At 38.1% G+C, this 12,809-nt stretch overlaps 1 protein-coding gene across 2 annotated transcripts in view; it reads left to right on the top strand.

Moving 5' to 3' along the window:
- The window catches only part of Capsl (calcyphosine like), a 34,342-nt gene extending 33,400 nt beyond the window's left edge, over window positions 1-942 (top strand). For both annotated transcript variants that reach the window (XM_042261442.2, XM_076551779.1), the window contains one exon: window positions 190-942. In XM_042261442.2, the coding sequence (XP_042117376.1) occupies window positions 190-291 (102 nt within the window). In that variant the 3' untranslated portion in view covers window positions 292-942. The remainder of the gene's footprint in view (window positions 1-189) is intronic.
- Window positions 943-12,809: the final 11,867 nt, after the last annotated feature.

Here is a 12,809-nt window from a genome sequence, read left to right as displayed (position 1 = left end):
GGCCGCCCACTGTAAATATCCCATTTCATAACCATTTTCAGAGGGGAAAGTTCTTCTTGACTTAGGCAATGCTGCATTATTGCCAGTTGCAAATCCCATCTATAGTGAGCATCTTAGGAGAAAATGAAGTGTTCTGTGGCTCACATATTTTGACACTCTTTCTCCCCCCTCACCTTTTTCCTTCCTCAGGTTTCAAAAGAAGACTTCCTGAACTACTATGCAGGTGTTAGCGCTTCTATCGACACAGATGCTTATTTCGTTTTGATGATGACAAAATCATGGAGATTATGAATTTTGCTTAACCATCTTGTTGGAGGAAATTGAAAACTCTCAGAGAACAAAATGAGTTTGTAAGGAGTCCGATATTATGGATCTTAATAAGATGCAAACCAACTCTAGACAAAGAACTACAGGCAACTGAAAACTGCCAAGAGAACTTACTTCCAGTGATGAGACTTCTGATTGGTTAGCCAATGTATAGTGGTCAGCCCTGAAATCATATACTCCTAAGCAGCTAAAATGGGCTTAGAAAGTTGTATTCATGTATTTGTGCATGTATCTATCTATCTATCTATCTATCTATCTATCTATCTATCTATCTATCATCTATCGATCTATCTATCTATCATCTATCTATCTCAATAATAAAAGAAAAAGAGTCCATCAGTTTTAGAGAAAGGGAGGACACAAGAGGGGTTGGAGGGAGGTGACATGGAAGAGGTTGAAGGGAGAAAAGGGAGGGGGAAGTGATATAATTGTGTTTTAATTAAATATATTTTAAAAGATACAAATTATAATGTTTGAAAAATCTAGAATTTTAGTTGCAAGAGATCTCCAGTAATCTTATTAAGTACTGAAGTGTATTCATCTCCACAAATGCTTGGGAATCTAGTTTTAAATCAGTGTGAAAGGAAGGAACAAATGAATGAAGGAAATTATGAACTGAGATTGGGAAGTGGTTTTTGTATAAAAATAAATCACTTGTACTAGATATTTCTGTTGTAGATATAAATATAGATGCTCTCCACACTTGTGTTTTTCCTTGTTTTGATGGGAGTAAGATCTAACTGCAAAATTTCATGAATTTACTTATTTTACTATTTCTCTTGAAAAGAGAAACAAAGCATAGATTTTATTAAGAGATTTTCTATTCATTTTACATACCAACCACAGATTCCCCTGTCCTCCCCCTTCCAACCCCCAGCCTTCCCTCCCAACACACCCCCCCATTTACACCTCCTCCAAGGCAAGGTCTCCCATGAAAAGTCAGCAGAGCCTGGTACATTCAGCTGAGGCATGTCCAAGTCCCTCCAAGGCTGCACAAAGTGTTTCACCATAGGCACTAGGCTCCAAAAAGCCAGGAGTCCAATCCATGAGAGAGAGGAGGGATTCTATGAGCAAGAGACCACAATTGGAAAAAGTACAGAGACAACTGTACTTTTTCTCAATAGACCATGATTAGAAAAAGTACAGAGACAACTAGCCAAACTAGTGGAAACACATGAACTGCGGACCAATAGCTGAGGAGTCCCCATGGTACTGGACTAGACCCTCTGGATAAATGAGACAGGTGTTTAGCTTGAACTGTTTAGGGGGCCCACAGGCAGTGGGATTAGGACCTGTCCCTAGTGCATGAACAAAGCATATTTTAATTCTGAGAAGTATGATTTTATTTAGTTCCAAACTTTAATGCAAGGTTTTAAACTCAGCAAATTCCCATGTACAAGAAACACAAATATATGAGGAAAGGCACATGTGCTAGGGTAATCTACCAGGTCAGACAGTGGATTTTCAAGGAATAAGAGCACTTATCAGCTCAGCAAAGGAAAAAAGGAGTAATGGCTACAAAGCAGATGTGTTTTGAAGCTTCACCTTAGACTACAGAGATAGGTTTCATATCATTTGGAGAATTTTTCTTCCAGAATTTTCTATGTGTACAGCATTTACATTATGTCCACCCCTCCTTCACTGCTCTAAGTCCTCCCAGATGCCCTCCAGTATCTCTCAAATTCATGATCTCTTCTTTAATTATGATTGTTACACACACATGTACCCCCTCCCACACACATAACCTACTGAGTCCATCTTATTTAGTGTTTAGTGATAGCCTTTGGCATTGGATACTTTAGTGGGGGTCTTGTCCATGAAGATTCACCTTCTCTCAGAAACTGCTGATTTAACAGTAGTTCTTAATGTAGGAGTGGGGCCTTGTGAAGTTGCTCTCATCCATATTGACATATTGACTAGTATGGTCATGAAACAGGTTTTGTTTATACAAGCATATTGTTGAAATTGCATTAAGTGTATCTAAATGACTTTCAGGTACCCTACACAAATCTGCATTACAGTTTTGGAGGTTGAGTGAACTTTCAGTGATAATTTTCTTGATTATCAGAGCTAGATGAACATTACTCTTGTCTACAGGCCCTTCATGGTAGAGAACTGGAAGAAATGAGTGGGAGAAGACATGGAAGCATGCATCTGTGCTTCTCATCCTTCACTGAGCATGTGGACACCTGGGAATTTTGTTAGCATGCTATTTCTGATTCAGAAGTTTAGGGTGGCCACTAAGCTACAGCTATTTAACAAGTTTCATTATGATGTTGGTGTCTTTGGTCATCAGAGAAGATTTTGGGTGGAGAAGGGTAGAAAGTTTCCAACTGGTGTGTTTTTGGTGTTTAGTAGACTATTTTACCACCTTTACTTGTTCATCATAGCTGATAAACTTTGACTGCAGGGTCACCTATCTTTTCCTAGTCTTCACAATCACGAGACTATGAAAACAATGTTACATAGGCACGGGCAGGGGAAAAATAAACTTCCAACTGGGGAAATTGTCAAAATTCAGGACTGGATAATGCAGACTCCTAGCTCATCATGGTTGGTGCTAAAACAAGAGTTTGACCACTGATCAATTATGGCAAATACAACCCTCCTGTTTCCTGATTAGACCAAAGAGTTTCCTGATTGGATCAAAATAGTCACACAGGAACACTGAGATCATGTCAACCCCATCAAACAAGAGTAAAGGCCATCACCCAAATTTTTGGTGGAATTAAACTCTATTTTCTGTCAGACAAGACTATCTCCCTAAATCAGAGTTTGAGACAATAGCAGTGAACACAGGAGACAGTGGGGTTCATATAGCTTAAAAATCTGCAAGATTAGGGGGCTTCCAAGGGTTGGGGGATTTTTTGGTTGTGTACAAATTTGGCTGAACATTTCAAAATTATTTGGCAAAACATATCAGTATCCCGTATAGAGTATCCTGTCTAGATATCAGTCAGTATGAAGAAGTACAAAACTGAAGTCTTCCTGTCCTTAGCAAATATAAAACTAACCTATATAACCTTGCAAGACAATGATTTTCTACTTAGCAAATACTATCACCTGAGTCTATTGCTATCATTCCAGTACTTAGATTGGTGCTACAACAACCCAGTAGCAACTCTTCATTTATCTGTTTCCATGGAATGCAGGGATACATTTCTCATTTATCTAAATTAGGAACTTTCTTTCTGAAGGGTGTTGAAATTATGTCCTTATCACAATACTATAAACTAGTTATTTATTAATGTTGGCAAATGAGAAAAATTTTATTCTAGGGGCAAATCCATCATTTGAATGCTAATTACAGTCATGAGAGATTTTTAGTCATATGGATCAGAGCAAAAGCTTTGAATATTAAAATAAGAGTGAAATTAAGCTGTTTCATGCACACATCTTGCCAGTGACACCATAATAGACTATAAAGATGTTCTCTGGCCTTTCTTTTTGAATATCTACCTGTAGAAAGAATGCTTCATTTTAGTTTCTTTAATATAGATAGTCATGAAATTGCTCAGGATACAGTCAACCTTGACTATCAGTGATGCTCGGTTTCTTTAGGGTGTCTTATATACATCTGGTTAAACTATTATTTTTTCATATGCTGAACTCTTTAAACCCACCTCTCTACAGCCATTGTTTTGTGAGATGGGAAGTGTTTGGTGAAGCATTTTTAAGTCATGTAGGCAGAACCCTTGCTAGCATAATTAGTCTCACAACATTAGCTTAATGAAGTTTTTCACTGTGTTCTTCGTGTAAAAATACAAGATGATACCAAAAAGAATTTGGACTTTGAACTAGGGCAGATTCCATCGTTCAGTGTCTTGATTTTGTCTCCTAGCTTCCAGACTGTGAGAAACAAGTTAATTTTGCTGATGAGCAACCAAACCCATTGTATGTTGCTATATCAGGCTAAGCAGAATAAGGCATCTGAGTTCTTCTTAGTTTTATTTAAATTGTAATAATAATGTCAGTGTTTCTTTGTGATTATTTTCTTTTTCTTTTTCTTTTCTTTTTCTTTTTTGGTTAGAGTGGTTTATTGTAGCAAGAGAAAGAAAACTAGAATATTTGGCTAACCAGTATGCCCCAGGGATCCTCCTGCCTCTGCCCCCCGAGTGCTGGGTTTTTATTTTATTTTATTTTGTTTTTATTTTACAATACCATTCAGTTCTACATATCAGCCACGGATTCCCCTATTCTCCCCCTCCCACCCCCTCCCCTTACCCCCAGACTACCCCCCATTCCCACATCATCCAGGGCAAATCCTCCCCCGAGAACTATGATCAACCTGGTAGACTCAGTTCAAGTAGGTCCAGTCCCTTCCTCCCAGACTGAGCCAAGCGTCCCTGCATAAGCTCCAGGTTTCAAACACCCAACTCATGCAATGAGCACAGGACTTGGTCCCACTGCCTAGTTGCCTCCCAAACTGATCAAGCCAATCAACTGTCTCACCTATTCAGAGGGCCTGATTCAGCTGGGGGCCCCTCAGCCTTTGGTTCATAGTTCATGTGTTTCCATTCATTTGCCTATTTTTTTCCAATAATTGAGTAAAACCGAAATTTATTATAAGCCACAGTTGTCCTAGGGACCTCCATGCTATATATATAGTCTCCATGGTTCTATGGGTTGTGGTCTGATTGTTCTTTATTTTATATCTAGAATCTACTTATGAGTGAGTACATACCATGACTGTCTTTCTGGGTTTGGGTTACCTCACTCAGGATGATTTTTTTCTAGTTCCATCCATTTGCCTGCAAATTTCATGCTTTCATTGTTTTTCTCTGCTGAGCAGTACTCCATTGTGTATATGTACCACATTTTTTCCATCCATTCTTCCATTGGTGAGCATCTAGGTTGTTTCCAGGTTCTGGCTATTACAAATAGTGCTGCTATGAACATAGCTGAGCATGTATCTTTATGGTATGAATCAGCATTCCTTGGGTATATGCCCAAGAGTGGGATGGCTGGGTCTTGAGATAGTTCGATTCCTAATTTTCTGAGAAACCGCCATACTGATTGCCACAGGGGTTGTACTAGTTTACATTCCCACCAACAGTGGAGGAGGAGTGTTCCCTTTGCTCCACATCCTCTCCAACATTGACTGTCATTGGTGTTTTTTATCGTAGCCATTCTGACAGGTGTAAGGTGGTATCTCAGAGTCGTTTTGATTTGCATTTCTCTGATGATTAAGGATGTTGAGAATTTCTTTAAATGTCTTTCAGCCATTTGTGATTCTTGTTTTGTGAATTCTCTGTTTATCTCTTTAGCCCATTTTTTAATTGGATTGTTCAATATTTTGATGTCTAGTTTCTTGAGTTTTTTATATACTGTGGAGATCAATCCTCTGTGAGATGTGGGGTTGGTGAAGATCTTTTCCCATTCTGTTGGCTGTCTTTTTGTCTTATTGACTGTGTCTTTTGCCCTGCAAAAGCTTCTCAATTTCGAGAGGTCCCATTTATTAATTGTTGTGCTCAGGGTCTGTGCTGTTGGTGTTTTATTTAGGAAATGGTCTCTGGTGCCAATGCGTTCAAGAGTGCTTCCTACTTTCTTTTCTATTAAGTTTAGTGTAACTGGATTTATGTTCAGGTCTTTGATCTACTTCGACTTGAGTTTTGTGCATAGTGACAGATATGGATCTATTTGTAATCTTTTACATATTGACATCCAGTTATGCCAGCACCATTTGTTGAAGATACTTTCTTTTTTCCATTGTATAGTTTTGGCTCTTTTGTCAAAAACCAGGTGTACATATGTGCATGGATTAATGTCAGGGTCTTCAATTCTATTCCATTGGTCCGTATGTCGGTTTTTATACCAGTACCAAGCTGTTTTTATTACTATAGCTCTATAGTAGAGTTTGAGGTCAGGGATGGTGATGCCTCCAAAGGTTGTTTCTCTGACTTCTTTCTCAGCCCTTTTATCATTTGTGTATAGGAGGGCTATTTTTTTTGCATTGATCTTGTATCCTGCCACTTTACTGAAGAAGTTTATCAGCTGTAGGAGTTCCCTGGTAGAGTTTTTGGGGTCACTTATGTATACTATCATATCATCTGCAAATAGTGAAAGTTTGACTTCTTCCTTGCCAATTTGTATCCCTTTGATCTACTTTTGTTGTCTTAATGCTTTAGCTAGAACTTCTAGTACTATATTGAATAAATATGGGGAGAGTGCACAGCCTTGTCTTGTTCCTGAATTTAGTGGTATCACTTTGAGTTTCTCTCCATTTAATTTGATGTTTGCTGTTGGCTTGCTATAAATTGCTTTTATTATGTTTAGAAATGTTCCTTGTATTCCTGATCTTTCTAAGACCTTTATCATGAAGGGGTGTTGGATTTTGGCAAAGGCTTTTTCAGCATCTAAGGAGATTATCATGTGGTTTTTTTTCTTTCAGTTTGTTTATATGGTATATTACATTGACTGATTTTCATATGTTGAACCATCCTTGCATCCCTGGGATGAATCCTACTTGGTCGTGATGGATAATTGTTTTGATGTATTCTTGAATTCGGTTTGCCAATATTTTGTTGAGTATTTTTGCATCAATGTTCAGAGGGAGATTGGTCTGTAGTTCTCTTTCTTTGTTGAGTCTTTGTGTGGTTTGGGTATCAGTATAATTGTAGCCTCATAAAAAGAGTTTGGTAGTGTTCCTTCTGTTTCTATTGTGTGGAACACTTTGAAGAGTATTGGTATTAGTTCTTCTTTGAAAGTCTGGTAGAATTCTGCACTGAAACCATCTGGTCCTGGGCTTTTTTTGGTTGGGAGACTTTTGATGACTGTTTCTATTTTTTTAGGGGTTATTGGTCTATTTAAATGGTTTATCTGGTCTTGATTTAATTTTGGTATGTGGTATTTATCCAGAAAATTGTCCATTTCTTCCTGGTTTTCCATTTTTGTCGAGGACGGGTTTTTGAAGTATGATCTGATGATTCTCTGGATTTCCTCATTGTCTGTTGTTATGTCTCCCTTTTCATTTCTGATTTTATGAATTTGGGTGCTCTCTCTTTGCCTTTTGGTTAATTTGGCTAGGAGTTTGTCTATCTTGTTGATTTTTTCAAAGAACCAACTTTTTGTTTCATTGATTTTTTTGTATTGTTCTCTTTTTCTATTTTGTTGATTTCAGCCCTCAATTTGATTATTTCCTGGTGTCTATTTCTCCTGGGTGAGTTTGTTTCTTTTTGTTCTAGAGCTTTCAATGGTATAGGATTGCTCCATCTTCTTTATGTGTGCATTTAGAGCTATGAATTTTCCTCTTAGCACTGCTTTCATAGTGTCCCATAAGTTTGGGTATGCTGTACTTTCATTTTCATTGAATTCTAGGAAATCTTTAATTTCTTTATTTATTTCTTCCTTGACCCATTGATGTTTCAGGTGGGCATTATTCAGTTTCCATGCGTTTGTGGGTTTTCTATAATTTTTGTTGTTGTTGAGGTCTAACTTTAAGGCATGGTGGTCTGATAAAATACAGTAGGTTATTCCAATTTTTTTGTATCTGTTGGCATTTGTTTTGTGTCCAAGCATGTGGTCAATTTTTTAGAAGGTTCCATGGGGTGCTGAGAAGAAGGTATATTCTTTTGTGTTAGGATGGAATGTTCTGTAGATATCTATTAAGTCCATTTGAGACATAACATCTGTTAGGTCCTTTATTTCTTTGTTAAGTTTCAGTCTGGTAGATCTGTCTTTTGGTGAGAGTGGTGTGTTAAAATCTCCCACTACTAATGTGTGGGGTTTGATGTGCGTTTTAAACTTTAGTAGTGTTTCTTTTATGAATGTGAGTGCTTTTGTATTTGGAGCATAAATATTTAGAATCGAGACTTCATCTTGGTGGATTTTTCACATGATAAATATGTAATGTCCATCCTAATCTCTTTTGATTGATTTTAGTTTGAAGTCTATTTTATTAGATATTAGGATAGCTACACCAGCTTGTTTCTTAGGCCCATTTGCTTGGAAAGCCTTTTCCCAGCCCTTTACTTGGAGGTAGTGTCTGTCTCTTGAAGTTAAGGTGTGTTTCTTGTATGCAGCAGATGGATGGGTCCTGTTTTCTTATCCATTCTGTTAGCCTGTGTCTTTTTATAGGTGAATTGAGACCATTGATATTGATGGATATTAATGACCAGTGATTGTTAATTCCTGTTATTTTTTGTGGTTGTGTTGTGTTGTCCTTCTTTGGTGTATGTTTGGGATTATCTATTGCTTGAATTTTCATGGATGTGTTTAGCTTCTTTGGGTTGGATTTTCCCTTCTAGTGCTTTCTGTAGGGCTGGATTTGTGGACAGGTATTGATTAAATCTGGTTTTATCATGGAATATTTTGTTTATTCTGCCTATGGTGATTGAGAGTTTTGCTGGGTATAATAGTCTGGGTTGGCATCTGTGGTCTCTTAGTGTCTGCATAAGATTTGTCCATGATCTTCTAGCTTTCATATTCTCTATTGAGAAGTCTGGTGTTATTCTGATGGGTTTGCCTTTATATGTTACTTGGTCTTTTTCCTTTGCGGTTCTTAATATTTTTTCTTTGTTCTGTGTGTTTAGTGTTTTGATTATTATGTGGCGAGGAGATTTTTTTGTTTTGTTTTGTTTTTTTGGATCCAGCCTATTCGGTGTTCTGTAAGCTTCTTGTATCTTCATAGGTATTTCTTTCTTTAGGTTAAGAAAGTTTTCTTCTATGATTTTGTTGAATATATTTTCTGTGCCTTTGAGTTGGTATTCTTCTCCTTCTTCTATCCCTATTATTCTTAGGTTTGGTCTTTTCATGGTGTCCCAAATTTCCTGGACATTTTGTGTTACAACTTTTTTGTCTTTAGTGTTTTCTTTGACTGACGAATCTATTTTCTCTATTGTGTCTTCAGTGTCAGAGATTCTCTGTTCCATCTCTTGCAATCGGTTGGTTATGCTTGTTTCTGTAGTTCCTGTTCGTTTAGTCAGGATTTCTGTTTCCAGCATTCCCTCAGCATGTGTTTTCTTTATTGTCTCAAATTCATTTTTCAGATCTTGGAATGTTTCTTTCATCTGTTTAATTGCTTTTTCTTGGCTTTCTTTGATTTCTTCCCATTTTTTTGTTCGTTTTTTTCTTCCATTTCTTTAAGGGAGTTTTTTATTTCCTCTTTAATGGAGTTTTTCATTTCCTCTTTAAGGGAAGTTTTTATTTCCTCTTTAATGGAGTTTTTCATTTCCTCTTTAAGGGAAGTTTTTATTTCCTCTTTGAGGAAATGTTTTATTTCTTCTTTAAGGGCCTCTATCATCTTCATAAAGTCTTTTTAGGGTTGATTTCTTCTGTTTCTTCTGTCTTGGTATGTTCAGGTCTTGCAGGTGTAGAATCACTACATTCTGATGTTGCCATATAGGTCTTTATGTTGTTGCCTGTATTTTTGCCCTGGCGTCTACTCATCTCTTCCTCTGCTTGGTGCAGGTGGTGTCTGTGTCTGAGAGTGCCTCTCTTGTTCTAATTTTTAGTCTTGGTTTAGTAGGAGTGCTTGGTTAAATTGGTGCTATTGGGCTGTTTCTTCAGGGGCAGCTGATCTCAGTTGGTGAAGTATATACTTATGATTCTGGTGATCTGGTTTGGTGGCTGGGCAAGCGCCTTATTCTGTGTTCCCAGGTCACGTTTAGTTCATTCGTCAACTCCTCAGCTGATCTTGTTTCTTCAGACTTCAAACTGTAGGCATCTGAATCCTCTCCCAGATGGATTTCAGCTGAGCGGGGTATTCTCACCAACACCTCCAAGTTGTTGGGTTTCGCAGGATCAGCAGCTGGGCCCTGGGTTGTCCTCAGATGGAGTGTTCAGATTCATTCTGGTTCTGACCCACGGAGATAGCTTCTTCCCTGGGTGTTGGGGCTAGAGGCATCCCTGTTCCAAGATGCATCTGCTTGTCTCTGTCGCTGGGCCTGTCTACCTCTGCGGGCGTGCCAGGCCTGTATGTCCCTGTCGGCTGCCGCCGGGCCGGGTCTGTCTGCCTCTGTGGGCCACTGCCGGGCCTGTATGTCTCTGCCAGCTGCCGCCGGGCCTGTATGTCCCTGTCGGTCACTGCTGCCAGGCCCGTCTACCTCTGGGGGCCGCCACTGGGCCTGTATGTCTCTGCCGGCTGCCGCGGCGGGCCTACCTACCTCTGCTTGTCACTGCTGCTGGGCCGTGATTATTTTCATGTTGCTTGGTTATACTTTAATGTATCTCCAATGAGCTAACCACGGAAATCAGCTGCTTTGCTTACATCATATGAGAAGGAAGTAGGAAATGAAGAAAGTATAATATAACCTCAAAAATAAAAAAAAAATTGGAAAGTGAGTCAATTTTATCTGGAGATAATTAACTAGGATAACTGGTCCATTGAATTTGATTAATCAGGAGGAGACATGTGCTTGCAAATAGGGTGAAGTAATTTAGTTAAATGTGAATAAACTTTACAATTATAGGGAAAAACCAGAGTGAAATTAAGATTAATAGATCTAACATATAAGGTAAATTACCAAAAAACACACAGACTGCAAGGTTAAATTTTCTTTTGTTTCAAGAACCCAGGTGATAGACACATGTTATTTGCTTTCACCTGGAAACCCAAATGTCCATGATGAAATTCACCAATCCTTTTCTGTCCTCTCCTTTTCTGTCTTACTATCTCTCCCCTGTTCTTATAACTCCTTAAGCATAGCACTGTGTCTTAGCTATCGTTTTATTGATGTGATAACCCACCACGACCAAGGCAACTTATAGAAGAGTTTATTTGGGGTGTGCTTATAGTTCCAGAGCATTAGAGTCTATGATGAGCATGGAAACATGGCAGGAAGTACAGCTTCAAGGTGTGGAGAGAGAGAGAGAGGAGAGAGAGAGAGAGAGAGAGAGAGAGAGAGAGAGAGAGAGAGAGAATGTTAACTGGGAATTATGTAGGTTTCTGAAACCTCAAAGTCCATTCCCAGTGATACATCTCCTTTAAGAAAGCCACAGCTCCTAATCCTTCTGAAGTTGTTCCATCAACTGATCAACTGAGGATCAAATATTCACATATATTCATTCAAACCACCATATACAGTACGGAAACTTTGGGAAAAATAGTGGAGTCCTCAAACTACAATCTTAAACCAAATGCTTCCTACAATACTAAAATATACATAGATATACATCAGCACAAAACACACACACACACACACGAAACAAAAACCAAACACAAAATCAATCTATGTATGTATGTATGTATGTATGTATCTATCTATCTATCTATCTATCTATCTATCTATCTATCTATCTATCTATCTATCCATCATCTATCTACTTACTTCTTGAACAACAAAAAAAGAATGCCTGAGGTATCACCCTACCTGATTTCAGATTGTACTATAACAAAAGGAACATGGTAACAAATAACAACATAGTAGAGATACATAAATGAATATATAGGGCAGTAGAATTGAGTGGATGACCCACAAATAAACCCATATACATCCAGTCCTAGACAAATATATTAAAAACCATATGCTGGAGGAAAAACAGTCAATTCTATAAATAGTGATGGGAAAGCTGGATACTTAGATAAAAGAATTGCATTGGATTCCCTCTATCTGTCACCCTGACAAAAATCAGTTCAAAATAATCGAACACTTTCAGACCTGAAATTTTGAAACCACTAGGAAAAAAGCGGGGAAATTTCAGGATATAGGCAAAACCAAAGGCTTTCTCAATGCAACTCTAATATTAGAGGTCATCCGGTAAGAATATGCAACATTGAAATTCAAAGGAAACAGTTGAGTAAGGAGACATACTGGACAATGGGAAAGAAACTTTTGCTAAATACTCATGTGAAAAAAGATTGACATTAAGAACATATATAAAAATATAATAAAAGAATCGGAACATGAATTGGAAAATGAATTGATCAGAAAGTCCTTAAAGTGAAGCAAGAATTGTCAACAAATACAGAAAAATGTTCAAGATCCTTTGTGGTAAAGGAAATGCTAATTTGAACTATATTGAAATTCTGCTTCATTCCAATGAAAATGCTTATCCTCAAGAAGATGAAACAAGGCCTTAAAAGATGGCTCAGCACCAAAGAGCACTTGCTGCTCTAGAATCCATATAGCAGCTTACCATTACCTGTAACTCTATTTCTAGGGTATCCAATACCTTCTTCTGATCTCCACAGGCACAAGAAAAACACACAGTGCACATACATCGACACCGATGAGTAGTACACATAAATACACATCATTTTTTAAAGGAAGATAAGTAACGGTGAGTATGTCGTGAAGAAACCCATAATCACTGTTGGTGTGAAGTCAAATTAAATTTTCATTGCTATGGAAATCAGTATGACTGCTCCTCAAAAGATGAAAAAGAAAACTGCCAACTGGACTCCTGGAGCTCCACCTGGAGCCTAGCCGTGGATCTCTGCATCCAGTTCCCTCAGTCACTGGATGGGGTTTCTAGCACGACAATTAGGGTGTTTGGCCATCCTATCACCAGAGTAGGTCAGTTTGGGCTGTCTCTCAACCATT

The sequence above is a fragment of the Peromyscus maniculatus genome, chromosome 15 (genome assembly GCF_049852395.1).
Source record: "Peromyscus maniculatus bairdii isolate BWxNUB_F1_BW_parent chromosome 15, HU_Pman_BW_mat_3.1, whole genome shotgun sequence".
Taxonomy (NCBI): Eukaryota; Metazoa; Chordata; class Mammalia; order Rodentia; family Cricetidae; genus Peromyscus; species Peromyscus maniculatus.
This window is presented reverse-complemented; position numbering and strand designations above follow the sequence as displayed.